The sequence below is a fragment of the Triticum dicoccoides genome, chromosome 4B (genome assembly GCF_002162155.2).
Source record: "Triticum dicoccoides isolate Atlit2015 ecotype Zavitan chromosome 4B, WEW_v2.0, whole genome shotgun sequence".
Classification (NCBI taxonomy): Eukaryota; Viridiplantae; Streptophyta; class Magnoliopsida; order Poales; family Poaceae; genus Triticum; species Triticum dicoccoides.
In genome coordinates, this window is record NC_041387.1 from 60,190,152 (window position 1) to 60,216,009 (window position 25,858).

The following is a 25,858-nucleotide window of genomic DNA, read 5'->3' on the forward strand; positions in this document are numbered from 1 at the left end:
AAGCGACACCACATAAATGGCTTTAAAAGAAATGCCACAGTCGGGCGTCTGAGCGACACCACATAAAGGTCTTTAAAAGAAATGCCACAGCCGGGCGTCTAAGCGACACCACATAAAGGGCTTTAAAAGAAATGCCACAGCCGGGCGTCTGAGCGACACCACATAAAGGGCTTTAAAAGAAATGCCACAGTCGGGCGTCTGAGCGACACCACATAAAGGGCTTTAAAATAAACAATCATAATGAATATCCCGGAGGTAGAACCATCCCAGAGATACTCGATAATAACAATAATATCACGGTAGTCAACAATAATAATAATCATAGTTATCACAAGTCACGAGTAGTAATTCCATTTCTGGTTAACCGTTTCACCTCCGAAGACCGACACTAAGACCGATACCTGACCCATCCCAGATTGTAATCCTTAACCATGGACACGGCTATTCGAATAGGTTTAATCTCTGCAGAGGGTGTACTCTTTACCCACGAGTAACGGATTTCTTTAGTCCATCGGGACTAATTCCGTCTACGGTCTTTTTGTTGAAAACCACCTAACTTGCACACACCAGCTTATCTCACACATGTCTGGAATCACCCACGACACCTGTTAAGCAAACTCTAAGTGGGGAGGCTACAACCTCGCGTAGCATGGGATCAAATTTATATCGCGCGCTCTAAGGGGTGGCCTCCCCTCTCGGTCCCAACCGGAAACACCCATGCCCCCGGACCAGGTGGCCTGCCTACCAGCTACAACCGGTATCTTCCACCATGGCCTCTCTATACGGTGTGTGTTAGAAAGAGGTTGACAACTTACTGAACCGTACTCTACTTGCTGTAGAGACGAGTGGTAGTACGAAACAAGTATGGGGGTTACTGGCACAAGACTCGATCTACGGTCGACTCAAGAGGTTTAAGTGTTCCCTGCATGTTTAGTATAACGAATATATTTCATTCAACAGAGTCACCGCTCATATCACCTTGCCATGCCATACCAGACATAACCATCCCGACGGAGACCGGCGACAAACTCATGCCTACCCAAGGCAGAGGTTTTCCCGGGTCCCTGCCGGTATGCATGCAAGGCACATGAGGGTGATTATCATCACAAGTGTGTCCATTTCCAACAGCATGGAAATTAATAACATGCACCCATGCATATGATCATATCACATGAAATAACAAGTCCTTCGAAATGCGGTGGTGTTATAATGTATCAACGATCACACCAAAAATATTATGCCGGGATTCAGAATGCTTGCCTTCAATGTGTGGAAAGGCAGGGTGCACTCCAAAACTTGAAATATTTCTCCTCTCTTCAAAAATCCTATTTAAAATATATTTGAATTAACACACATTTCAAAAACAGTACAAAAAAGTTGTTTGAAAATTTTTCAATTAAATCTTAAAATAAACTAGACCAAATTTGAGGAAGGTAGGAAAAAGAATCAACTCATTTGGAGTTATATTTAAAAAGTTATAGCCAGTCAAAGATTTGGTCAAATCTGTTTTTAAAATAAAACAGAAAAGAAAACGTTTTAGATAGAAATACGCTTTCGGAGCGGGGAAAACGTACTGGGTGGATTACGTCTTCACTTAAACACGCGTGGCGACGGAGTGGGTCACTGGCAGTGGGTCCACGGGGCCCACTAGTCAGGTTTGACTAGTCTCTCTCTCCCTCTCCTTCCTCTGTCCCGAGCGGAGGCGGAGCTCCGGCGATCGTCGCCGGCGACTGGCGGCTCCTCGCGGGGCCCCAAGGGCGGGGATGGATGCGCCACTCCAGTGCGGTCATCCCGGTGGTTGCCAGGCCGGTGGGGACGGAGGGAGCTGCCGGCAGCGAGCTTCGCGGCGGCGGCAGGAGTTGCCGGAGATGAAGAAGGCGGCGTTTCCCTGGCGATTGCGGGCTATGGGGGTTCCACGGGGGTAGCCTGAGGTTGCGTGCGTGCTCAGAGGGGCTCGGGATCCCCTTTTATAGCGTGGAAAGGCGGTTCCGCGGCGGTCGTGGATAAGCTCTCCGGCGAACCGCCTCTCTGTAGCTAGGGCGACGTGGCGGCGACGAGGGCTAGCAGACACGCTTGCGGATGAGCTCGCACTGCTCCAGGGCCCAGGTGGCGAGCGGGCGAGGCTTGGGCGGCGCTGCCCGTGGCAGAGGCGCACTGCCGACGCCGGCGTGCCGCCAAAAGTGCTCTGGCGGTGGCGCTGTAGGGCGCCAGGGCGGGCTGGCGTGTTGTGGTGAGGCAGGGAGTGCGTGGCAAGGTTCTGCAGTGTGGGCCAAGACAGGGGGGCGACGCGGCGGCTCGTGTGCGCGGCTGCAATATGCGCGCTCTGGGCGCGCCCAGCACACGCACACCAGATGCTCGGCGAAATGCCATGGCACTCCAGAGCGCTTGGTTGAGGCTGGGAGTTAGCAGGTCTAGGTTTGGGCTCGCAAGGGGATCAGTGGACAAGCTGGTTTGGTCAGGAGATCAGGTTCACAGTGCAATGCCAAAACTCATGTCAAAACAGATCATGCCCGTAGGGTGTTTGACAAAATGCTAAGGGCACTTAGGCGGGTCTTGGAGTGGTCAAAAACTCCAGATGGAAGTCTCTTCAGATGTACAAGAGGGTGGTGGGGTTAGTTGGCCAAAAGCAGAAACTTGCTAGTGTAAGTTTAACAAAACTTCAATTCTGGACAGAAAGCAAATGGCATTGTTGCAAGCACTTAGAATCATCCAATGGGTCCACTCTCCTGGACTTAAGGGTTTGGCAAGGGGGACTACCAGTAGAAAAAGTAATCATGGATATAGGAGCAACTAAAATGGTGGTTGCTGTACAAATCCTCAAATTGGACCAGAATGGAAAAGAGGTTGATTCACTCAAAATTTTCAAAGAACAACCCTAGGTTTTTTGCACAAAGTGGAATAATATGCTCCTACTGACCTTCCCTAATTTTGGTAGAAGTTTTAAAGAAATATTTAAATGGGTTGCAGTGCAAAATGCACTCTGGACCAGAGAAGAAAAATTGAGTGTAGGGCTCAAAATATTTCATGAATGAAATATATTTTTGCATAAAAGTGATTTAAAAACATCACTTGACATCTCCAAATTTTTGTGGGAATTTTAAGTGAATCTATCAAATGGTTGTAGTTCAAATATGGCCATTTAACCTTGAAAATCCATTTTCAAGAAAATAAAGATCAAGCAATTAAATTAGTTAATTAGTTATACCGATAAAAGGAAGGTTTTTTCTTGAGAGGTTAAACAAGTCCAAAAACATATTTGAAAAGTTTTCTCTTTGGGAAAAACTCATCATGACAGGGAAGGAAATGATTTAAAAATCAAAATGGAGCTCAGAAATCCAAAGTTTTTAATTCTTGGAAAAATTTTAAATCATTAAAACAAGGCCAAATTTTTGGGGTGTCACACTTAGTTGATCTAGGTTTTCAATCTCGGTGCAACCGATTTGAACTTTTCGGTCACACCGAGTTGCAGCAACTGCTTGCAGTTATGCATCTCGGTGCCACCGAGTCGTTCCACTCGGTCACACCGACAGGGTCAGGCTATATATACCCCCGGGCCAAAATTTGGAAATTTCTCCAAATCCCTTTGCCCGTGCTCAGCCTGCTCTGCCTCCCTGGGTCTCCGGATCGTCCTCCTCATCGCCAGCCGCCTCCCACCGCTGGTCTCCGCTGCCATCAACGGGAATCGTCTCCGCCGTTGCCGCCATAGGAAGTCCACCGCCGCACTTAGGGTATGTACTTGATCCTTGTGCTAATCTCACTCCGATTCCTAGCACATTGTTTTGCCTTGTATCTTGCCACGATTGAGATCATCCTATCCAGCGAAATAGATTAGTTTTGATTGAACTTAGGGTTAGGTTTCTGTCGAAATCATCTCGGACCAACCGAGTTGTAGAAATCGGTTCCACCGATTTGGCTTAGGCCATTGCACATGTGATTCCCGGTCTGACCGAGAATTGCAAATTGGTGTGACCGAGTTCAGAACTTTGTGAAACCCTAGCAGTCTTGGTGCCACCGAACTGTGACTCGGTCTGACCGAGTTCACTAGTTTAGGTTCCAAAAGCTGCTTCGGTATCACCAAGTTTACAAATCGGTAGATCCGAAATGCTTTCTGTGGAAAACTAAAACTAAGTTTTTGACTCATTCTTTTGCAAAAACTTCTGTGCTTTGTGATGCTCATCCCCTCTATCTCATCTATATCTATTCACAGGGTCTGCTGTCAGAGTTTGCACTATGTCAGATCAAAGTGACAGTCAGAACAGAGCTGAAGAGCGAGTTCACTTGAGTGAGGGCACTTGTCCCTCCAGTACCTCTGATGAGGGTAGCAGGAGCACACCCAGCAACTTGCCAAAGGCAGCCACCAAGGCCAGAAAGAAGAGAACCTCAGATTCTGAAGATGAGGAATATGTGGCAGATGAGGATGAGGCCACATCTAGGAAGGTGATGAAGAAGGAATATGGCACATCTGCTGCCATTAAGCCTAGTATGAACAGGAAAGTTCCAGCCAAGAGGACTCCTATGTTGAAGGTCAGAGGAACAACTCAAGAGAGTTTGGGATCTGAACCCAAAGAGCAAGTAGTGGCTGAGAAGAAAAGGAAAGAAAGAGCTAAAAAGACTATGGCCAGAGTAGTTGGAAAACCCTCTATGATGGAAGAAGAGGAAGAGGTTGCTGCACTAGCACTTAAATCTCAAAAGCTTATGGGAGATGTTATACGATCAGTGGCTGCTCCATCAAAGCCCAAAGAAGCTCCCAAGGCAGCTGCACCCAAGAGGAACACCAGGAGTATTCCTGCTGCAGAGAAGAACAAGGCCCCAGTGCCTGAAGCTGCTATAGAAGAAGAAGAAGATGATGAGTCACATGTCTTGAGGAAGTTGAAGCCCAAAATTCCAGATCACAATGATGCTCATCCAGTAGCTGAGGACATGAAGCTCATGAAGGATGCAGGACTTAGACAGTGGAGATTGACAGATCCCTTGCTGTCAAGAGAAGGACTGTTGTGGACCACAGGTTCCATACAAAGGAACAACAAGATTTCTATGAGACAGTGCTGCTTGACAAGAAGCCTATAGTCTATGATATGAGATGGGTGGACTGGAAGTACATCAGAAACAATGAAGAGCACTATCCTAGAGTTTATGATAGTTTCAAGTCTTGTGGGGTAGAGAACTTTGTTGGGCAGAAGCTCACAAAGTGGAATGATGAGCTTATTATGCAGTTCTACTCCACAGCTCATTTCTACCCAGATGGAAGGATTGTCTGGATGTCTGAAGGTACTAGGTACCAATCATCAGTTGAAGAATGGGAAAAATTGATCAATGCTCCTAAGGGGAATGAGGATGACATGGATGTCTATGCCAAGAAGAAGAAGGATCACAACTCCATGGCACATATGTACAGAGAGATCCCAGATGCTGCACTTGAGACACATAAGTTTGGATCAGTACATTATCTGTTGTCAGGATTGCCAACAATCAATTGGATCCTAAGGCACACACTGTTGCCAAAGTCAGGTGATCACAAGATGATCAGAGGCCATGCAATTAACCTACTTCACATATTTGATGTGCCTCAAAAGTTCAAAGTCATGAGCCTAATTGTAGAAACTATCAAGAGGACTGCTGCTGATCAGAAGAGGAGTTGTGGGTATGCCCCACAGATTCAGGAGCTTATCAACTCCAAGATGGGAACTGAAACTTATCTCTTGGACAAGGAACACCTGCCCATCTACCCAGACTTTGAGGACAACACTGTAGTGATGGATGAGAATGAACCATCATATGTGCAAGCACAAGAAAAGAAGGAGAAAGCAAGGACTGAGAAGGACGCAAAGATGCCAACTATTGATGAGGCATCTTAGTATTTCCTGAAGAGCAAGCAAGATCAGCTTGGCTACTTCATTGCCTCCACTCTAAGGATTGAGAAGGGTTTGGCCACCCTGACACAAAACCAGGAGAGCTTGGAGAGAATCATAGAGCAGAAGTTCTATGATTTAGATGTGAAGGTCACTGAGATACAGTCAGTTGTTGAGCAACTACAGGAAGAAGTGGAGGAGAAGAAGGGCAAGTTTACCACAGAAGCATTTGCTAGAGTGCCAAGAGGTCAGAGATCTACTGCAGTGCCAGTTACAGACACCAGAGCAACTTCATCTGCACCAGCAACAGCTTCAGTGCCACCGGCTCCAGTAGCCACTCCACCAGCTCCATCAACCTCAACTGATTCCTTCATCATTGGAGTCATTTCTACACCACCTCATCAAGACCAAGCCTGAGAGTCGTTTTAGCACTATGCATTTTTTATGAATTTTTTGCTAACTTGTTGCCAAAGGGGGAGAAAATGTATAGATCATAGGCTTCGAGAGAGAGTGTTGCTTTTGTTCTCTCTTGTTTTTGGTGGTTGAACTTTATTTGTTTGCTCGTTTGAGATACTCTATGCCTTTGTGTGATACTTGGATGATCATGTGTTTGATCATATGCTATACTACATTATTGCTTGATTGGATGATATTATCTCTTATATCCCCATATGATCATTCACTTTTCTTGGTGATGAGTGCATGTATTTAATTATTATCATTTTGAGCGCTCCACCAAGATGTATGTGACAAGGAAGAGTAACCCATGATCCTAACTCATTGTGCATTTGCAGTCCAAAGCAAATCTTAAACTATTCACAAATTTAGGGGGAGCTCTTGCTTTTCAGATACTTCTCAAAGCGACAACATTTTTCAATCTTATTATCATTTGTCAAAGCTTTGATCTATATGTTGTCATCAATTACCAAAAAGGGGGAGAATGAAAGTGCAACTATCCCTAGGTGGTTTTGGTAATTCCTAACAACATATAGCTCATTGAGCTAATGTTATTCCAAGATAATTATTTCAGGAGAGCTCAATGATTGGCATGGCATGGATGAGAAAAGTGGACCCCTCAAAATGCTAAGGACAAAAGGATTGGCTCAAGCTCAAAGCTCAAGACTCTATATTTTCTATTTTAGTGATCCAAGATCACATTGAGTCTATAGGAAAAGCCAATACTATCAAGGAGGGATGAGGTGTTGCTTAATGAGGTTCTTGCTCAAAATGCTTAGTGATATGCTCCAAAGCCCTCAACTACTTTCTCACATCCACATATGACCTAAACCAAAAGTCAAACTCGGCCCCACCGATTCTTTCTATCCGGCGCCACTGAGTCCAGATGTCATAGCCACTGCCACAAACCCTAGGCAAATCAGTCTCATCGATAGGGATCTCGGTCTCACCGAGATGGGATTGTAATCTCTATGTTTCCCTTCGTAGCGTTTCGGTCCCACCGAGATTGCAATGTAAACTCTCTGTTTCCCTTTCCTAATGTTTCAGTCCCACCGAGATGAGCGAATCGGTCCCACCAAGTTTATCTGACCAACTCTCTGGTTAGCTTATTACCAAAATCGGTCTCACCAAGTTTGTGTAATCGGTCTCACCGATATTACGTTATGCCCTAACCCTAACCATATCGGTCCTACCCAGTTGCATGTCGGTCCCACTGAAATCCTAACGGTCACTAGATTTACTGAATCGGTCTGACCGAGTTTCTCAATTCGGTCCCACCGAGATTGCTAAGTTGTGTGTGATGGTTAGAGTTTGTGTGGAGGATATATATACCCCTCCACCCCCTCTTCATTCATGGAGAGAGCCATCAGAACATGCCTACACTTCCAACTTATATTTTCTGAGAAAGAACCACCTACACTTGTGTTGAGGTCAAGATATTCCAATCCTACCATATGAATCTTGATCTCTAGCCTTCCCCAAGTTGCTTTCCACTCAAATCTTCTTTCCACCAAATCCATATCCTGTGAGAGAGAGTTGAGTGTTGGGGAGACTATCATTTGAAGCACAAGAGCAAGGAGTTCATCACCAACACACCATTTGTTACTTCTTGGAGAGTGGTGTCTCCTAGATTGGCTAGGTGTCACTTGGGAGCCTCCAACAAGATTGTGGAGTTGAACCAAGGAGTTTGTACGGGCAAGGAGATCGCCTACTTCGTGAAGATCTACCCCTAGTGAGGCAAGTCCTTCGTGGGTGACGGCCATGGTGGGATAGACAAGGTTGCTTCTTCGTGGACCCTTCATGGGTGGAGCCCTCCATGGACTCACGCAACCATTAACCTTCGTTGGTTGAAGTCTCCATCAACATGGATGTACGATAGCACCACCTATCGGAACCACGGCTCAAAAATCTCCGTGTCTCCAATTGAGTTTGCCTCCTCAAACTCCTCCCCTTTACCTTCATATGCAATGTGTTAAATTCCGCTGCTATACTCTAGAATTGAATGTGTAGGTTGATTGCTTGACTTGTGCTAAAGTTGCTAAAACCTGCCAAGAATTAAAATTGGGAAAAGGCTAAGTTTTTATTTGGTCAAGTAGTCTAATCACCCCCCCTCTAGACATACTTTTGATCCTACAGGTTGGCGCCACACTCCACACGAACCCGCAGCCTAAACCCGTCAGACGAGGGGAAAACATCAACTGACCCATGAATGCATAGGGGATCCACCGCCCATATCTTGAGACGGACAGGGCCAAGGACAGACAGAGACTCCGTGTCCACCATGATGGGCTTGCCGACCAGAACCCCATAGGCCATGAAAAAATCAACAGATCGCAGAGAGGGTGGAATATCATCGGTGAGGACCCAGGTTTCCGAGAGAGAAGGGATAGCTTTAACACCATTGGACGCAGCCTTGACAGACACCACAAGTTGATTGAGAGGTAAGGTAAAGCTAGAGCAAGAGGAAATCATCTTGAGACTTCTCTTGGAGGGGAAGACCACATCAAAGTCGAAATCAGAGATCTTCCTAATCTGCCAGTCCCAGCCTCCATATCCCAAAGTTTGAGTTCATCCAGGAGGGTCTGGGAGGATATTTTGTGGTCTTTGATGGAAATGATAGCAGCATTAGAGAGCGCAGGGGCCACCACCACCTGAGGGATCTCGCCGTCGAGCGCAAAAAAGGAACAGCCAGGGAGACCTTGCCCGAAAAGCTTGAAAGCAGCAGGCTTGCGGCGGTTTTGACAATCAACCGTGAGATGGCCATATTCTCTACAGATCAGACAGAAGGGTGGGTTGAGACAGCGGCATTAAAAGTGGCCAGGTTGATGGCACGCGAAGCACGCGAGGTTAGGGTTTGGTGGTTGGGAAAGTGGAGGGGGCGGACGAGTCGACGGAGTAGGAGGAGGGGGCAGGATCCCATCGCCCAAGGCAGCGGAGGAGGAGCCACGACCAAAGACTGAAGAGCGATGACCGAAAGAGCAGGATCCAGCGTCCCCGCGACCCATCTGGGGGCCGCCGGGCCCCGACGAGGCACCAGCAGGCCGGCCGCCACCGCAAGGCAGAGGAAGAGGGCCGCGTGGAGGAGGAGGAGGAGGAGGAGGAGGAGGAGGAGCAACAGGGCCAGCCCTGCCAGCAGTCGCCACGTCTTCCCAGGGGTCAGCCCCAGATCCACCCGATCCAGGGGCCTCCGACCCAGAAGCCACCGCCGACGCCACTACCGACCGAGCGTGCTCGTCCCTCTGAAGCCACTCGGCCCCCACCGCCCAGGCCTCACGATCGCGGGCCACTTGCAACCGAGCCACCTGCTCAGCCTCAAGCTTTGAGCGGAGGGACACCTCGAGCTCCAGATCCGCCTCCCCATCGCCAGAACCCTCCCGCCGCTGCTTCTGGCCCGAAATGGCCTTGCTCGAGGACCCACGCGAACGATCCATGGCGATCACGACCGCGAAGGAGAGGGGGATAAGAGGAGGGGGAAGAGATCTGCGATAGGTGGGGATGTGCAAACGAGAGCGGCGCAGATCAGAAAGAGAAGCAGGAAACCCTAGGAATGGGGGGGGGCGCACCCTTGTGTACCCATAAATAGCCAGAGCTAGCCATGCCAGGAGGGGCCACATGGGCTGGGCTTGACACAGGGGAAGGAAACGATTGGGCCAAGAGAGGACCAGGGCCCATAATGGATAAGGGGGCAAAGTCACACGAAGACGAAAGCAAAGGCGGCCCAATTGGGCGGGAAGGCCCAGGAAGGGGCAGAAAGGATGGTGCAGGGGGCCCACCAGCCTCCTGGCCAGGACCAGGGTCTCGATCTAGGGTTCCAGGAGAAGAAGGAGCAACCGCCGCCGTCGGCAGCGGCACCCAGCCCTGCCGGCCCTCCGGCAGCGAGGACGGAGAGGAAAGGGGCGAGCAGGCCGAACCAGCAGCACACGACGCAACAGACCCAAGGATGGCGCGGACAGGCGAGGGGGCCATCCCCGAACGACCCCGCCGATGGCCACACCGCACCTGGAACTAGCCAGACCCGGCCACCACATTCGAACAGGCCGGCTGGCCGCGCCCGCCTGGGGCAAACTTCCTAGACCGCCCCGACGACACCAAACATAGCGGCAACACCAAGGCAGGAGAGGGGACCAGAGCAGGAGGAGGGAGGTCAGAATCAGAGTCAGAATCTTTGCCCCCATCCGACGATAGAGCCCAAAACTTGTTGCCAGATCCTGATCCACAGGAAGAAGGGGTGTTGGGTAACGTTGCATAAAATAAAAAATTTCCTACGTTCACCAAGATCAATCTATGAGTTCATCTAGCAACGAGAGAGAGGAGTGCATCTACATACCCTTGTAGATCCCGAGCGGAAGCATTCAAGAGAACGAGGTTGAGGGAGTCATACTCGTCGTGATCCAAATAACAGGAGATCCTAGCGCCAAATGGACGGCACCTCCGCGTTCAACACACGTACGGTCAGCGTGATGTCTCCTCCTTCTAGATCCAGCAAGGGGGAAGGAGAGGTTGATGAAGATCCAGCAGCACGACGGCGTGGTGGTGGATGCAGCAGGGATCTGGCAGGGCTTCGCCAAGCGACTACGGGATGGAGAGGTGTAGCAAGGGGGGAAGGGAGGCGCCAGGTGTCAGGTTCCGGCTACCCTCCCACCCCCCTCTTTATATAGGGACCCTAGGGGGTGCCGGCCCTAGGAGATGGGATCTCCTAGGAGGGGCGGCGGCCAAGGGGGGAAACTTGCCCCCCAAGGCAAGTGGAGGCGCCCCCTCCCCTAGGGTTCCCAACCCTAGGCATAAAGGGGGGCCCAGGGGGGCGCACCAGCCCACCAGGGGCTGGTTCCCCTCCCAATTCAGCCCATGGGGCCCTTCTGGATAGGTGGCCCCACCCGATGGACCCCCGGGACCCTTCCGGTGGTCCCGGTACAATAACGGTGAACCCCGAAACTTTCCCGATGGCCGAAACTCTACTTCCCATATATAATACTTTACCTCCGGACCATTCCGGAACTCCTCGTGACGTTCGGGATCTCATCCGGGACTCCGAACAACTTTCAGTTTGCTGCATACTAATATCTTTACAACCCTAGCGTCACCGAACCTTAAGTGTGTAGACCCTACGGGTTCGGGAGACACGCAGACATGACCGAGACCGCTCTCCGGTCAATAACCAACAGCGGGATATGGATACCCATGTTGGCTCCCACATGCTCCTCAATGATCTCATCGGATGAACCAAGATGTCGAGGTTTCAAGCAACCCCGTATACAATTCCCTTTGTCAATCGATATTTTACTTGCCCGAGATTCGATCGTCGGTATCCCAATACCTTGTTCAATCTCGTTACCGGCAAGTCACTTTACTCGTACCATAATGCATGATCCCGTGACCAAACACTTGGTCACTTTGAGCTCATTATGATGATGCATTACCGAGTGGGCCCAGTGATACCTCTCCGTCATACGGAGTGACAAATCCCAGTCTCGATCCGTGTCAACCCAACAGACACTTTCGGAGATACCCGTAATATACCTTTATAGTCACCCAGTTATGTTGTGACGTTTGGTACACCCAAAGCACTCCTACGGTATCCGGGAGTTACACGATCTCATGGTCTAAGGAAAAGATACTTGACATTGGAAAAGCTCTAGCAAAACGAACTACATGATCTTGTGCTATGCTTAGGATTGGGTCTTGTCCATCACATCATTCTCCTAATGATGTGATCCCGTTATCAAAGACATCCAATGTCCATAGTGAGGAAACCATGACTATCTGTTGATCAACGAGCTAGTCAACTAGAGGCTCACTAGGGACATGTTGTGGTCTATGTATTCACACGTGTATTACGATTTCCTGATAATACAATTAAAGCATGAATAAAAGACAATTATCATGAACAAGGAAATATAATAATAATCCTTTTATTATTGCCTCTAGGGCATATTTCCAACAGTCTCCCACTTGCACTAGAGTCAATAATCTAGTTACATTGTGATGAATCGAACACCCATAGAGTTCTGGTGTTGATCATGTTTTGCTCGCGGAAGAGGTTTAGTCAACGGATCTGCGACATTCAGATCCGTATGTACTTTGCAAATATCTATGTCTCCATCTTGAACATTTTCACGGATGGAGTTGAAACGACGCTTGATGTGCCTGGTCTTCTTGTGAAACCTAGGCTCCTTGGTAAGGGCAATAGCTCCAGTGTTGTCACAGAAGAGAGTGATCGGCCCCGACGCATTGGGTATGACTCCTAGGTCGGTGATGAACTCCTTCATCCATATTGCTTCATGCGCTGCCTCCGAGGCTGCCATGTATTCCGCTTCACATGTAGATCCCGCCACGACGCTCTGCTTGCAACTGCACCAGCTTACTGCTCCACGATTCAACATATACACGTATCCGGTTTGTGACTTAGAGTCATCCAGATCTGTGTCGAAGCTAGCATCGACGTAACCCTTTACGACGAGCTCTTCGTCACCTCCATAAACGAGAAACATGTCCTTTGTCCTTTTCAGGTACTTAAGGATATTCTTGACCGCTGTCCAGTGTTCCTTGCCGGGATTACTTTGGTACCTTCCTACCAAACTTACGGCAAGGTTTACATCAGGTCTGGTACACAGCATGGCATACATAATAGATCCTATTGCTGAGGCATAGGGGATGACACTCATCTCTTCTTTATCTTCTGCCGTGGTCGGGCATTGAGCCGAGCTCAATCTCACACCTTGCAATACAGGCAAGAACCCTTTCTTGGACTGATCCATATTGAACTTCTTCAATATCTTATCAAGGTATGTGCTTTGTGAAAGACCTATGTGGCGTCTCGATCTATCCCTATAGATCTTGATGCCTAATATGTAAGCAGCTTCTCCAAGGTCCTTCATTGAAAAACACTTATTCAAGTAGGCCTTAATGCTGTCCAAGAATTCTGTATCATTTCCCATCAAAAGTATGTCATCTACATATAATATGATAAATGCTACAGAGCTCCCACTCACTTTCTTGTAAACACAGGCTTCTCCATAAGTCTGCATAAACCCAAACGCTTTGATCATCTCATCAAAGTGAATGTTCCAACTCTGAGATGCTTGCACCAGCCCATAAATGCATCGCTGGAGCTTGCATACCTTGTTAGCATTCTTAGGATCGACAAAACCTTCTGGCTGCATCATATACAGTTCTTCCTTAAGATAGCCGTTAAGGAATGCCGTTTTGACGTCCATCTGCCATATCTCATAATCATAGTATGCGGCAATTGCTAACATGATTCGGACGGCCTTCAGCTTTGCTACGGGAGAGAAAGTCTTGTCGTAGTCAACCCCTTGAACTTGTCGATAACCCTTAGTGACAAGTCGAGCTTTATAGATGGTGACATTACCATCCGTGTCCGTCTTCTTCTTAAAGATCCATTTGTTTTCTATCGCTCGCTGATCATCGGGCAAGTCTGTCAAAGTCCATACTTTGTTTTCATACATGGATTCTGTCTCGGATTGCATGGCTTCAAGCCATTTGTTGGAATCTGGGCCTGCCATCGCTTCTTCATATTTCGAAAGTTCACCATTGTCTAACAACATGATTTCCAGGACAGGGTTGCCATACCACTTTGGTGTGGAACGTGTCCTTGTGGACCTACGAAGTTCAGTAGTAACTTGATCCGAAGTACCTTGATCATCATCATTAATTTCCTCTCGAGTCGGTGTAGGCACCACAGGAACATTTTCCTAAGCTGCACTACTTTCCGGTTCAAGAGGTAGTACTTCCTCGAGTTCTACTTTCCTCCCACTTACTCCTTTCGAGAGAAACTCTTTTTCCAGAAAGGATCTGTTCTTGGCAACAAAGATCTTGCCTTCGGATCTAAGGTAGAAGGTATACCCAATCATTTCCTTAGGGTATCCTATGAAGACGCATTTTTCCGATTTGGGTTCGAGCTTTTCAGGTTGAAGTTTCTTGACATGAGCATCACATCCCCAAACTTTTAGAAACGACAGCTTAGGTTTCTTCCTAAACTATAATTCATACGGTGTCGTCTCAACGGATTTAGAGGGAGCCTTATTTAAAGTGAATGTAGCTGTCTCTCGAGCGTATCCCCAAAATGATAGCGGTAAATCGGTAAGAGACATCATAGATCGCACCATATCCAATAGAGTGCGATTACGACGTTTGGACACACCATTACGCTGAGGTGTTCCATGCGGCGTGAGTTGTGAAACGATTCCACATTTTCTTAAGTGCGTACCAAATTCGTGACTTAAATATTCTCCTCCACGATCTGATCGTAAGAATTTTATCTTTCGGTCATGTTGATTCTCTACTTCATTCTGAAATTCCTTGAACTTTTCAAAGGTCTTAGACTTGTGTTTCATCAAGTAGACATACCCATATCTACTTAAGTCATCAGTGAGAGTGAGAACATAACGATATCCTCCGCGAGCCTCAACGCTCATTGGACCACACACACCAGTATGTATAATTTCCAATAAGTTGGTTGCTCGCTCCATTGTTCTGGAGAACGGAGTCTTGGTCATTTTGCCCATGAGGCATGGTTCGCATGTTTCAAATGATTCATAATCGAGAGACTCTAAAAGTCCATCAGCATGGAGTTTCTTCATGCGCTTGACACCAATGTGACCAAGGCGGCAGTGCCACAAGTATGTGGGACTATCTTTATCAACTTTACATCTTTTGGTATTCACACTATGAATATGTGTAACATTACGTTCGAGATTCATTAAGAATAAACCATTGACCATCGGGGCATGACCATAAAACATATCTCTCATATAAATAGAACAACCATTATTCTCGGATTTAAATGAGTAGCCATCTCGTATTAAACGAGATCCAAATACAATGTTCATGCTCAAACTTGGCACTAAATAACAATTATTAAGGTTTAAAACTAATCCTGTGGGTAAATGTAGAGGTAGCGTGCCGACGGCGATCACATCAACCTTGGAACCATTCCCGACGCGCATCGTCACCTCGTCCTTCGCCAGTCTCCGCTTATTCTGCAGCTCCTGCTGCGAGTTACAAATATGAGCAACGGCACCGGTATCAAATACCCAGGAGTTACTACGAGTACTGGTAAGGTACACATCAATTACATGTATATCACATATACCTTTAGTGTTGCCGGCCTTCTTGTCCGCTAAGTATTTGGGGCAGTTCCGCTTCCAGTGACCCTTCCCTTTGCAATAAAAGCACTCAGTCTCAGGCTTGGGTCCATTCTTTGACTTCTTCCCGGCAACTAGCTTACCGGGCGCGGCAACATCCTTGCCGTCCTTCTTGAAGTTCTTCTTACCCTTGCCCTTCTTGAACTTAGTGGTTTTATTGACCATCAACACTTGATGTTCTTTCTTGATTTCTACCTCTGCTGACTTCAGCATTCAAAATACTTCAGGAATAGTTTTCACCATCCCCTGCATGTTCTAGTTCATCACAAAGCTCTTGTAGCTCGGTGGGAGCGACTGAAGGATTTTTTCAATGACCGCCTCGTCCGGGAGGTTAATGTCCAGCTGGGACAGGCGGTTGTGCAACCCAGACATTTTTAGTATGTGCTCACTGACAGAACTATTTTCCTCCATCTTACAACTATAGAACTTGTCGGAGATTTCATATCTCTCGACCCGGGCGTGAGCTTGAAAAACCATTTTCAACTCCTCGAACATCTCATATGCTCCGTGTTTCTCAAAACGCTTTTGGAGCCCCGGTTCTAAGCTGTAAAGCATGCCGCATTGAACGAGGGAGTAATCATCAGCACATGACTGCCAAGCGGTCATAACGTCTTGGTTCTCTGGGATGGGTGCTTCACCTAGCGGTCCTTCTAGGACATATGCTTTCTTGGCAGCTATGAGGATGATCCTCAGGTTCTGGACCCAGTCCGTATAGTTGCTGCCATCATCTTTCAGCTTGGTTTTCTCTAGGAACGTGTTGAAGTTCATGTTGACATGAGCGTTGGCCATTTGATCTACAAGACATTTTTGGAAAGATTTTAGACTAAGTTCATGATAATTAAGTTCATCTAATCGAATTATTTAATGAACTCCCACTCAGATTTGACATCCCTCTAGTCATCTAAGTGTTACATGATCCGAGTCGACTAGGCCGTGTCCGATCATCACGTGAGACGGACTAGTCATCATCGGTGAACATCTCCATGTTGATCGTATCTTCCATACGACTCATGTTCGACCTTTCGGTCTCTGTGTTCCGAGGCCATGTCTGTACATGCTAGGCTCGTCAAGTTAACCTAAGTGTTTTGCATGTGTAAAACTGTCTTACACCCATTGTATGTGAACGTAGGAATCTATCACACCCGATCAGCACGTGGTGCTTCGAAACGACGAACTTTAGCAACGGCGCACAGTTAGGGGGAACACTTTCTTGAAATTATTATAAGGGATCATCTTATTTACTACCGTCGTTCTAAGTAAACAAGATGCATAAACATAATAAACATCACATGCAATTAAATAGTAGTGACATGATATGGCCAATATCATATAGCTCCTTTGATCTCCATCTTCGGGGCTCCATGATCATCTTCGTCACCGGCATGACACCATGATCTCCATCATCGTGTCTCCATGAAGTTGCTCGCCAACTATTACTTCTACTACTATGGCTAACGTTTTAGCAATAAAGTAAAGTAATTACATGGCGTTAAATCATTGACACGCAGGTCATACAATAATTAAGACAACTCCTATGGCTCCTGCCGGTTGTCATACTCATCGACATGCAAGTCGTGATTCCTATTACAAGAACATGATCTCATACATCACAATATATCATTCATCACAACTTTTGGCCATATCACATCACAAAGCAATTGCTGCAAAAACAAGTTAGACGTCCTCTAATTGTTGTTGCACCTTTTACGTGGCTGCAATAGGGTTCTAGCAAGAATGTTTTCTTACCTACGAATAACCACCACGTGATTTTTCAACTTCTATTTACCCTTCATAAGGACCCTTTTCATCGAATCCGCTCCAACTAAAGTGGGAGAAACAGACACCCGCTAGCCACCTTATGCAACTAGTGCATGTCAGTCGGTGGAACCTGTCTCACATAAGCGTACGTGTAAGGTCGGTCCGGGCCGCTTCATCCCACAATACCGCTGAAGCAAAATATGACTAGTAGCGGCAAGTAAGTTGACAACATCTACGCCCACAACAGATTTGTGTTCTACTCGTGCATTAGAGAACTACGCATAGACCTAGCTCTGATACCACTGTTGGGGAACATTGCATAAAATAAAAAAAATTCTACATTCACCAAGATCAATCTATGAGTTCATCTAGCAATGAGAGAGAGGAGTGCATCTACATACCCTTGTAGATCCCGAGCGGAAGCGTTCAAGAGGACGGGGTTGAGGGAGTCGTACTCGTCGTGATCCAAATCATCGGAGATCCTAGCGCCGAACGGACGGCACCTCCGCGTTCAACACACGTACGGTCAGCGTGACGTCTCCTCCTTCTTGATCCAGCAAGGGGGAAGGAGAGGTTGATGAAGATCCAGCAGCACGACGGCGTGGTGGTGGATGCAGCAGGGATCCGGCAGGGCTTCGCCAAGCGACTACGGGAGGGAGAGGTGTAGCAAGGGGGGAAGGGAGGCGCCAGGTGTCAGGTTCCGGCTGCCCTCCCATCCCCCCTCTTTATATAGGGACCCCAGGGGGGCTCCGGCCCTAGGAGATGGGATCTCCTAGGGGGGCGGCGGCCAAGGGGGGAAACTTGCCCCCCAAGGCAAGTGGAGGCGCCCCCTCCCCTAGGGTTCCCAACCCTAGGCACAGAGGGGGGCTCAGGGGGGGCGCACTAGCCCACCAGGGGCTGGTTCCCCTCCCACTTCAGCTCATGGGGCCCTCCAGGATAGGTGGCCCCACCCAGTGGACCCCCGGAATCCTTTCGGTGGTCCCGGTACAATATCGGTGAACCCCAAAACTTTCCCGATGGCCGAAACTCGACTTCCCATATATAATTCTTTACCTCCGGACCATTCCGGAACTCCTCGTGACGTCCGGAATCTCATCTGAGACTCCGAACAACTTTCGGTTTGCTGCATACTAATATCTTTACAACCCTAGCGTCACCGAACCTTAAGTGTGTAGACCCTACGGGTTCGGGAGACACGCAGACATGACCAAGACCGCTCTTCGGTCAATAACCAACAGCGGGATCTGGATACCCATGTTGGCTCGCACATGTTCCTCGATGATCTCATTGGATGAACCACGATGTCGAGGTTTCAAGCAACCCCGTATACAATTCCCTTTGTAAATCGGTATTTTACTTGCCCGAGATTCGATCGTCGGCATCCCAATACCTTGTTCAATCTCGTTACCGGCAAGTCACTTTACTCGTACCGTAATTCATGATCACGTGACCAAACACTTGGTCACTTTGAGCTCATTATGATGATGCATTACCGAGTGGGCCCAGTGATACCTCTCTGTCATACTGAGTGACAAATCCCAGTCCCGATCCGTGTCAACCCAACAGACACTTTCAGAGATACCCGTAGTATACCTTTATAGTCACCCAGTTACGTTGTGACGTTTGGTACACCCAAAGCACTCCTACGGTATCCGGGAGTTACACGATCTCATGGTATAAGGAAAAGATACTTGACATTGGAAAAGCTCTAGCAAAACGAACTACACGATCTTGTGCTATGCTTAGGATTGGGTCTTGTCCATCACATCATTCTCCTAATGATGTGATCCCGTTATCAAAGACATCCAATGTCCATAGTCAGGAAACCATGACTATCTGTTGATTAACGAGCTAGTCAACTAGAGGCTCACTAGGGACATGTTGTGGTCTATGTATTCACACGTGTATTACGATTTCCGGATAATACAATTAAAGCATGAATAAAAGACAATTATCATGAACAAGGAAACATAATAATAATCCTTTTATTATTGCCTCTAGGGCATATTTCCAACAGGGCGAGTGAGGGGGCCAAGGGAAGAAGAGGGGGCAGCGGAGAGCGGAGCGAACGGCGCCAGAGACGGGGGAGAGGCACGGGGGAGCACAGATCCGAGGGCAAGCCGCGGATGCCGGGCGGAGGAGAGCGCAAGAGAGGAGAAGGGGGGAGCTCAGGGGAGGGGAAGGAGAGGAGATGGGAGCCATCTTTCTCGTCGGAGGGTCAATCACCGAGAAAGCTTGCTCTAGAACACCATTCACAATGACCAACGTCATAGATGATCTAGGTTTTCCTTATCAATGCCACGTGGGCTTTGCTCGGCGGCGCACTCTAGCGGCGACGAGAGAGAAGGAAGCAGTTGTAGACGATCTAGGTTTTTCTGACGGTGAGGCAGTTTTACTCAGGGTTGCCGTGGATATCCATGTGTACAACCCTAATTCGCCCATAGATAAATTTGGGTTGTAAAGCAACCATTAGAAAAGTCCTATTCTGCTCCAAAATTAATGCTCCCTAATGAAAGGTAAAATAAAAAATATCAAAAAAATATAAAATCTAGATCTTTTTTGGCAGACAAATTTTAGTGCAAAATGATATTCGTGTAAGCCATGGCAAAAAAAAAACAATTAGCAGTCCAAAATCCTTCCAAAACTAGCATTTTAAAGCATCATTTTGTTTGCCATGACTTTCTAGAATGGCATTTTTGATAGCTTGGAGCAGATACTCCGCATCCCCTCATCAGACAAACTAGATGATAGCCCGCACATTGTTTCAGGAATGTCAACATATTTCAATGTGATTCGCTGTATGAAACATGAATATTTAAAGTAATAATATAAAAACTGAAACTAATATATATATAATTTATTATGTTTGATTACTATATACTAGTTGTTAAATGTTTGTGATATACTCCGTCCGGAGATACTTGTCATCAAAATCAATAAAAGGGGATGTATCTAGACGTATATTAGTTTTAGATACATTCCTTTTTATCCATTTTGATAACAAGTATTTTCGGACGGAGAAAATATATAATAGAATGAAAATTCTCATGTATGTTTGCATGTTGAGTTGGGTCATTTTTGCATGCATGTCATGATGAAGTGACATGCTTGCATGTTGAGAGACATATGGTAATGGGGTGGCCTTTCTAATGCATGTTGTGCCATACTTGCATGTTGAAGAAAAATAGTTAATGGAGGCTAGCTATTTAGATATACTCCCTCCGTTTCTAAATATAACTCTTTTAAGAAATTTTACTAAAGTCTGCATACGGAGCAAAATGAGTGAATTTACGCTCTTAAGTGCATCTATATATATCCATATGTAATCCACATTAAAATCTCATCTCTGAAAAGACTCCCTCCGTCCCAAGACAAGTGTCTCGACTTTGTAGTAGCTCTAATACAAATTTGTACTAAGCTCAAGACACTTATTTTGGGACGGAGGAGTATTTAGGAACGGAGGGAGTAGAAGAAATACTATGGAAGCACTGTTTAAATTTACTTTAAAACCATGTGTAAATTTGTCTCCATAATACTTTTGTTGGATTTCATGAACTACAAAATTATAGGGGAAACTTGAAGGGGTGGTATGTACAGCCCAGCCGTAACAAGCTCAATCTCAGTATTACAGAATGGTTCTCCGTATGCTAACAAATGGGAAGCTGTCTTGAGTAGAACCGTATTCCACACAGTTCATGACCGTAAGCTCCGGCGGACCAATCTATTCCGTCTGTTGGCTGTACAGATCTCAATGTGAAATCTGGGAGGGCAGTTTCCCATTATTTCGCAGTGAACTTCAGGTCAGCATCCACTTGGCGGTGAAGTCGGCTCTTGTGCCGAGAGAATACCATCGCCGTTTTCAGTTGCTGGTGGTGACTGATCGCGCATCAGCCTCGCTGCTTCCTCCAGGGATGCGTGTAGCTCATCGTGCATAATCGATCTCTGGAAGGTGAAGGTGGCGCCGTTTATACATGGACTAGACCGTGGTATCGCCTTGTCCTCGAGTATCCGTCTGACAGCCTGCAACAAATCAAAACAAAAGACAGGTCGTTAACATTTAGTAAATTTGGACAACTGAATTTGAAACCACAAAATCTTGGTTAAGTCACAAACGGTATCTGAGCCATCTGAGGCATATGACCCTTATCCGTCTATGGACCTCAACAGTACTTGACTGTCAAATATGTGAATCTGATCTATCATATATTCCTTAATCCTTGTGAAATGAGTAAATATTGCTAAGTGTAAAGTGGTACCAAATTATTGCTTGGTCAAACTTAGTACGTTCTACCAAGTTTACAAGACAGCAGTAAGACACTGGGAGCTGGGCAGTTTCTGATTGGTTTCATGGTTCCTTGCTCCTAGAAGAGGTTACTCAGGGCTGAGATTTTTTGTAGAATTTGATATTCCTTCCATCTACTAATACAAGGCCACTTCATATATTAAAGTCTAACTTCGATCATTAGTTTTACCAACAAAATGTGAGTCATATGTCATAAAAAGTACTATGGCATTGGATGCACATTTCGAAGAACTTTTTGATAATACTCCCTCCGTCCCATAATATAAGAACGTTTTTGACACTACTAGTGTCAAAAACGTTCTTATATTATGGGACGGAGGGAGTATATTTTTTATGACATATAACCCATATTTTGTTGACCAAAATTATTTGATACGGACAACAAATTGACCTTGTATACAAAAATGGAGGAAGTGTTATTTACCCTGTTAACAATTCATTCCCTAATAGTTCCACTAGACACTCTTCATTGAAATGCATTTTTATGCTATGGCACCAGGAACTCTATGATATTCCATTCAGACCATTTTAACAGATGAACCATGATACGTCACTCATGTTTCATCTCAATAATATGCCACTTTCTCAGTATCTCCCCTGCTTTATAATTAACCCATTTGCTCCATTCAAGATGACCAAAATATCCAACATGTATCACTCTGACCCAGGTATGGTCATGGTAATACTTCTGCAATCCATTCCTTCACGGCATCTGCATGCTACCATCTCAAAACCTAAAAACCTAGCAATGATTCCTTTTGGACAAAATCATTTCCCTTTTGACAATTGGCATCGATTCAAGTGTGCTGGATATGGACGAGCCGGATGATTTGTAGAACTCCACGGCTGAATATGTCTTTGTCTTATTTTCACCAGCTTTCTGGTATTATCTTCTGACTTAAACATGTGCTGTTTGAACATAACTGACCACACCATATGTAATTTGGTAACTAATCAATTTGGATAAACAGGCTTAAGAACAGGTCTAAGTCCCCAATACTCCAACCTGATCTAGGAAAGGTGTTAAAATCCAAAGGTAACAAATAGGGGGAAGGAAACAATGTAGATCACAAGACTTGAATGGCAACTAATTGATTTTCCTAATTTGAGTAACATTATTAGAGTACCATTTCATTGACATCTGTGCAGTGTTGACCCAGAAGGATGAATTTGGTCTGCTCTTTCTTTTAAAGTAGGTATATACAGCTTACAATGCTGCAGAAAATTTCTCTAGCATCACAGGATTGAACCAGAAGTTACCATGATGACCAGGCCGCTCCAATCACACATGTTTCTTGCTAACAATCAACTAATGCTCCACACCAAAGTGCTATTGATGAAAATGCATGTATATATTTCAGGAAGTTCTAGGATGTAGCTTGTTAAAGCTACTATTTTGGATCCCATTTAATTGATCGGCCGCCAGGTGCTTTCCTAATGAACAGAAAAAGTGAGCACTGATGTCTCGAAAGAGTGCAAACCTGCAACATCTTGGGATGGAAGGTGGGAACGCCGACTTGGGAGACAGCAGCTGCGCCGAAGAAGTTACCAAGCAGCGCAGCGTCCGTAGCTGAGAGCCCCCAAAGCAGACCGGCCGCGAAACCGGCGAGATAGCTGTCTCCGGCACCTGTAGGATCCACCTGGACGGCGGGGAACGGCGCCACGCGTGCCTCCCCGCCGTCCCAATACAGCCGGCACCCATCCCTCCCCTCCGTCACGATCACGCAGCAGCACCGTCTCGCCGTCTCCACCCCCACGTACGGCGCCTCCTCCGACGACGCCTTGAGGAACGCTACCCGCTGCAGAAGCCGCGCGTACGGCGTATCCTCCAGCGCCACGTGGCGGACGGCAGCGCCGCTGCCGTCGCCCTCTGCGTCGAAGGCCCGGATCAGCGCCTGCGCGTCCACGAGCACCGCGCGGCAGAGCCGAATCATCCGCTCGAGCGTCTCCGGCAGCACCTCCCCGGCGACGCCGACGGCGAGGCCGTAGGCGAAGCGGCGGTCGGGGAGGTCCTCGGGGTAGATCGGATCGCAGGCGTGGACGCGCCTGAGCTGCCTGTCGGGCGCGTGCGCGGACGCGGCCGCGTCGGAGAACCGGGCGTGGAAGGAGGTGGTGGGCCGCGCGGGGCAGAGCAGCGGCGGGTGCCGCGCGGGCGCCGGCGCGGAGGCGTAGGCGAAGTCGGGCCCGACCTTGGACACGACGGCGAAGGAGGCGTCCGGGGGCGACGCGGCGTCGAGCACGTTGGAGACGAAGGCCGCCGCGCCGCCGAGCGTCTCGCCCACGACGCGGCCGCCCCGGAGGAGCACGTCGTGGCAGTAGCTCCCCACCACGAGGCCCTCGAGCGCGGGTCCCCCCTTCGGCTGCTGCTGCTGCCCCGCCCCCTCGTCGTCAGGCTCCGGCATGGTGGCGGCGACGGCGACGGCGGAGGGGGGCGGCGCCAGCGTGGGACGGGCGGTGTCGGACGGGCGGAGAGGCGGGCGTGGGAGGGGAGGAGGGGCGCGACGGCATGGCGCGGGGGCGAGGACGGGAGGGGAATAAATGCGCGGGGTGGTGGGGTGATTCCGGGAGGCGACAAGGGCGTCTTTACAGATACCGCGGCGGTGCTCGGCGCGGGGCGACACGTGGTGGCGGCGCACGTGTGAGCTGGAGCGGCGGCGGCCGCTGACTCCGCTGCGTGGAAGGCCGGAGGACGTCAGGCATGGATCGCCGGCTTCACCAACCCTTGTCCGTGTGGCTTGTGAAGTTACTCTAGGGAAATTCGATCTTACGATCTCATTGGATCGTAGTCTCATGAAAAACAAAGAAAACCGCATGGTTAAAATGTCATCTATTACCTCTGTTCTGAAATATAAGTCGTTGGAGGAGTTCAGTTTACAGCCCCGCAACGACTTATATGTAGGAACGGAAAGAGTACTTCTAAAACGGGAGTGTATAGACTCGCATTCACAATTTATCCAAATCTTTTACTTCTTCCGATTGGAAAAAAGGAGCAGTGCTAGACGGCCGGTTATTTTTGATCTCACCTGCACACGACACTGTGAACCTAAGTTAACGACCGTGGATCAAATTTGTACTTGAAAAGTGAGACACGAGATCACAGTGTCGTGTGCAGGTCGGCCCTCATAGATCATGTGCAGAGACATTCCGGGAAAAAAGTAGACACTTTTTGTCGGAGGGAGTACTATTGAAGGAGAGCTCGTCTCCATCCCCTTCCATCAATTAACTTGAAATAATCTAAACCAAATTAATACTATTCTTTCCTTCAATAGTACCCTAAAATAAACATGCGTTAATTTATGGAGAGTATCATTTATTGAAGGGGAGAATCACGTTAATTATGTAGAATTCTTGTACGGAATGATTATGTAAGTATCATCGAGCGTTTGCCAAGATGATCACATTAATTATGAAAAGTATATCACTGAGCGTTGGACAGGAGGATCGTATACATTCGCCTCCTTGCCTCCACAAATCGGTACTTTTCTTTCCTCATCACACTCATTCTATAAAAAACATGTGTCAGTTTATGAAGAGTATCATTCTTTGGACAGGAGGATGATGTTAATTATGAAGAGTGTCATTCATTGTAGTAAGAGAGCATCATGTTAATTAGGGAAAGTGTCATCGAGCATTGGACGGGAGGATCATGTTAATTAAGGAGGGTATCATTCTTTGGACGGGAGGGTCAATGTAATTATGAAAAGTATCATAGAATGTTGGACAAGAGGATCACGTTCATTATGAAAAGGTATCATCGAGCATTGGACGAGAGTATCATTAATTATGGATATCATTAACTTTTTACTAAGTGCATTTGAGGTAGTATAATATTTTCTATCTATAAATTTTGCTATAGGCTTGTAGTGAATAACATCACGCGAATTTTGTGATAAGGGTGAGGGTTGAGAGTGAGCAGGATGGGGGTTGGGGTTGGTCAATTTAGTTACAGATGTTTGAGCAAAATAATCTCCCTACTTTAGAAAATGCGGCAAATTGAATTTTTATTAGAGATGGCTTTGCATCAAATTACATGAGCGAGCGATTCATTTTTTCATCAAGTTGTACAATTTTTTGGTTAGGATAGAAGTGTAAATGCATTGCTTGGTTGCTTTAAGAGTTAATAACGGACATGGTGGCATATCAGTTGCATGCCCAACAACAGGCATCATATTTTTGTTTCGTAGTAATGTACGACATTCAACTGTAACATGTTACAACGTGGCAATGGCTAAGAAGAAATTGGATATGCCTTCTTAGCTCGGTGGGCGTCACGTGCAGTGCACGCCTCCTCCCCCTTTGATGGCAGTGGCGGTTAGCACGAAAATGGG

The 25,858-nt window shown here is 47.2% G+C and overlaps 1 protein-coding gene across 1 annotated transcript; it reads right to left on the reverse strand.

Moving 5' to 3' along the window:
• Positions 1 to 20,702: 20,702 nt before the first annotated feature.
• On the reverse strand, positions 20,703 to 24,214 carry LOC119295009 (inositol 3-kinase-like). The gene is made up of 2 exons (XM_037573326.1): positions 23,012 to 24,214; positions 20,703 to 21,247 (listed from the first exon to the last, which is right to left on the reverse strand). The coding sequence occupies exons 1-2, from the start codon at positions 23,930 to 23,932 to the stop codon at positions 21,029 to 21,031; spliced, it is 1,140 nt and encodes a 379-aa protein (XP_037429223.1). The 5' UTR covers positions 23,933 to 24,214; the 3' UTR covers positions 20,703 to 21,028.
• Between the last annotated feature and the right edge of the window lie 1,644 nt (positions 24,215 to 25,858).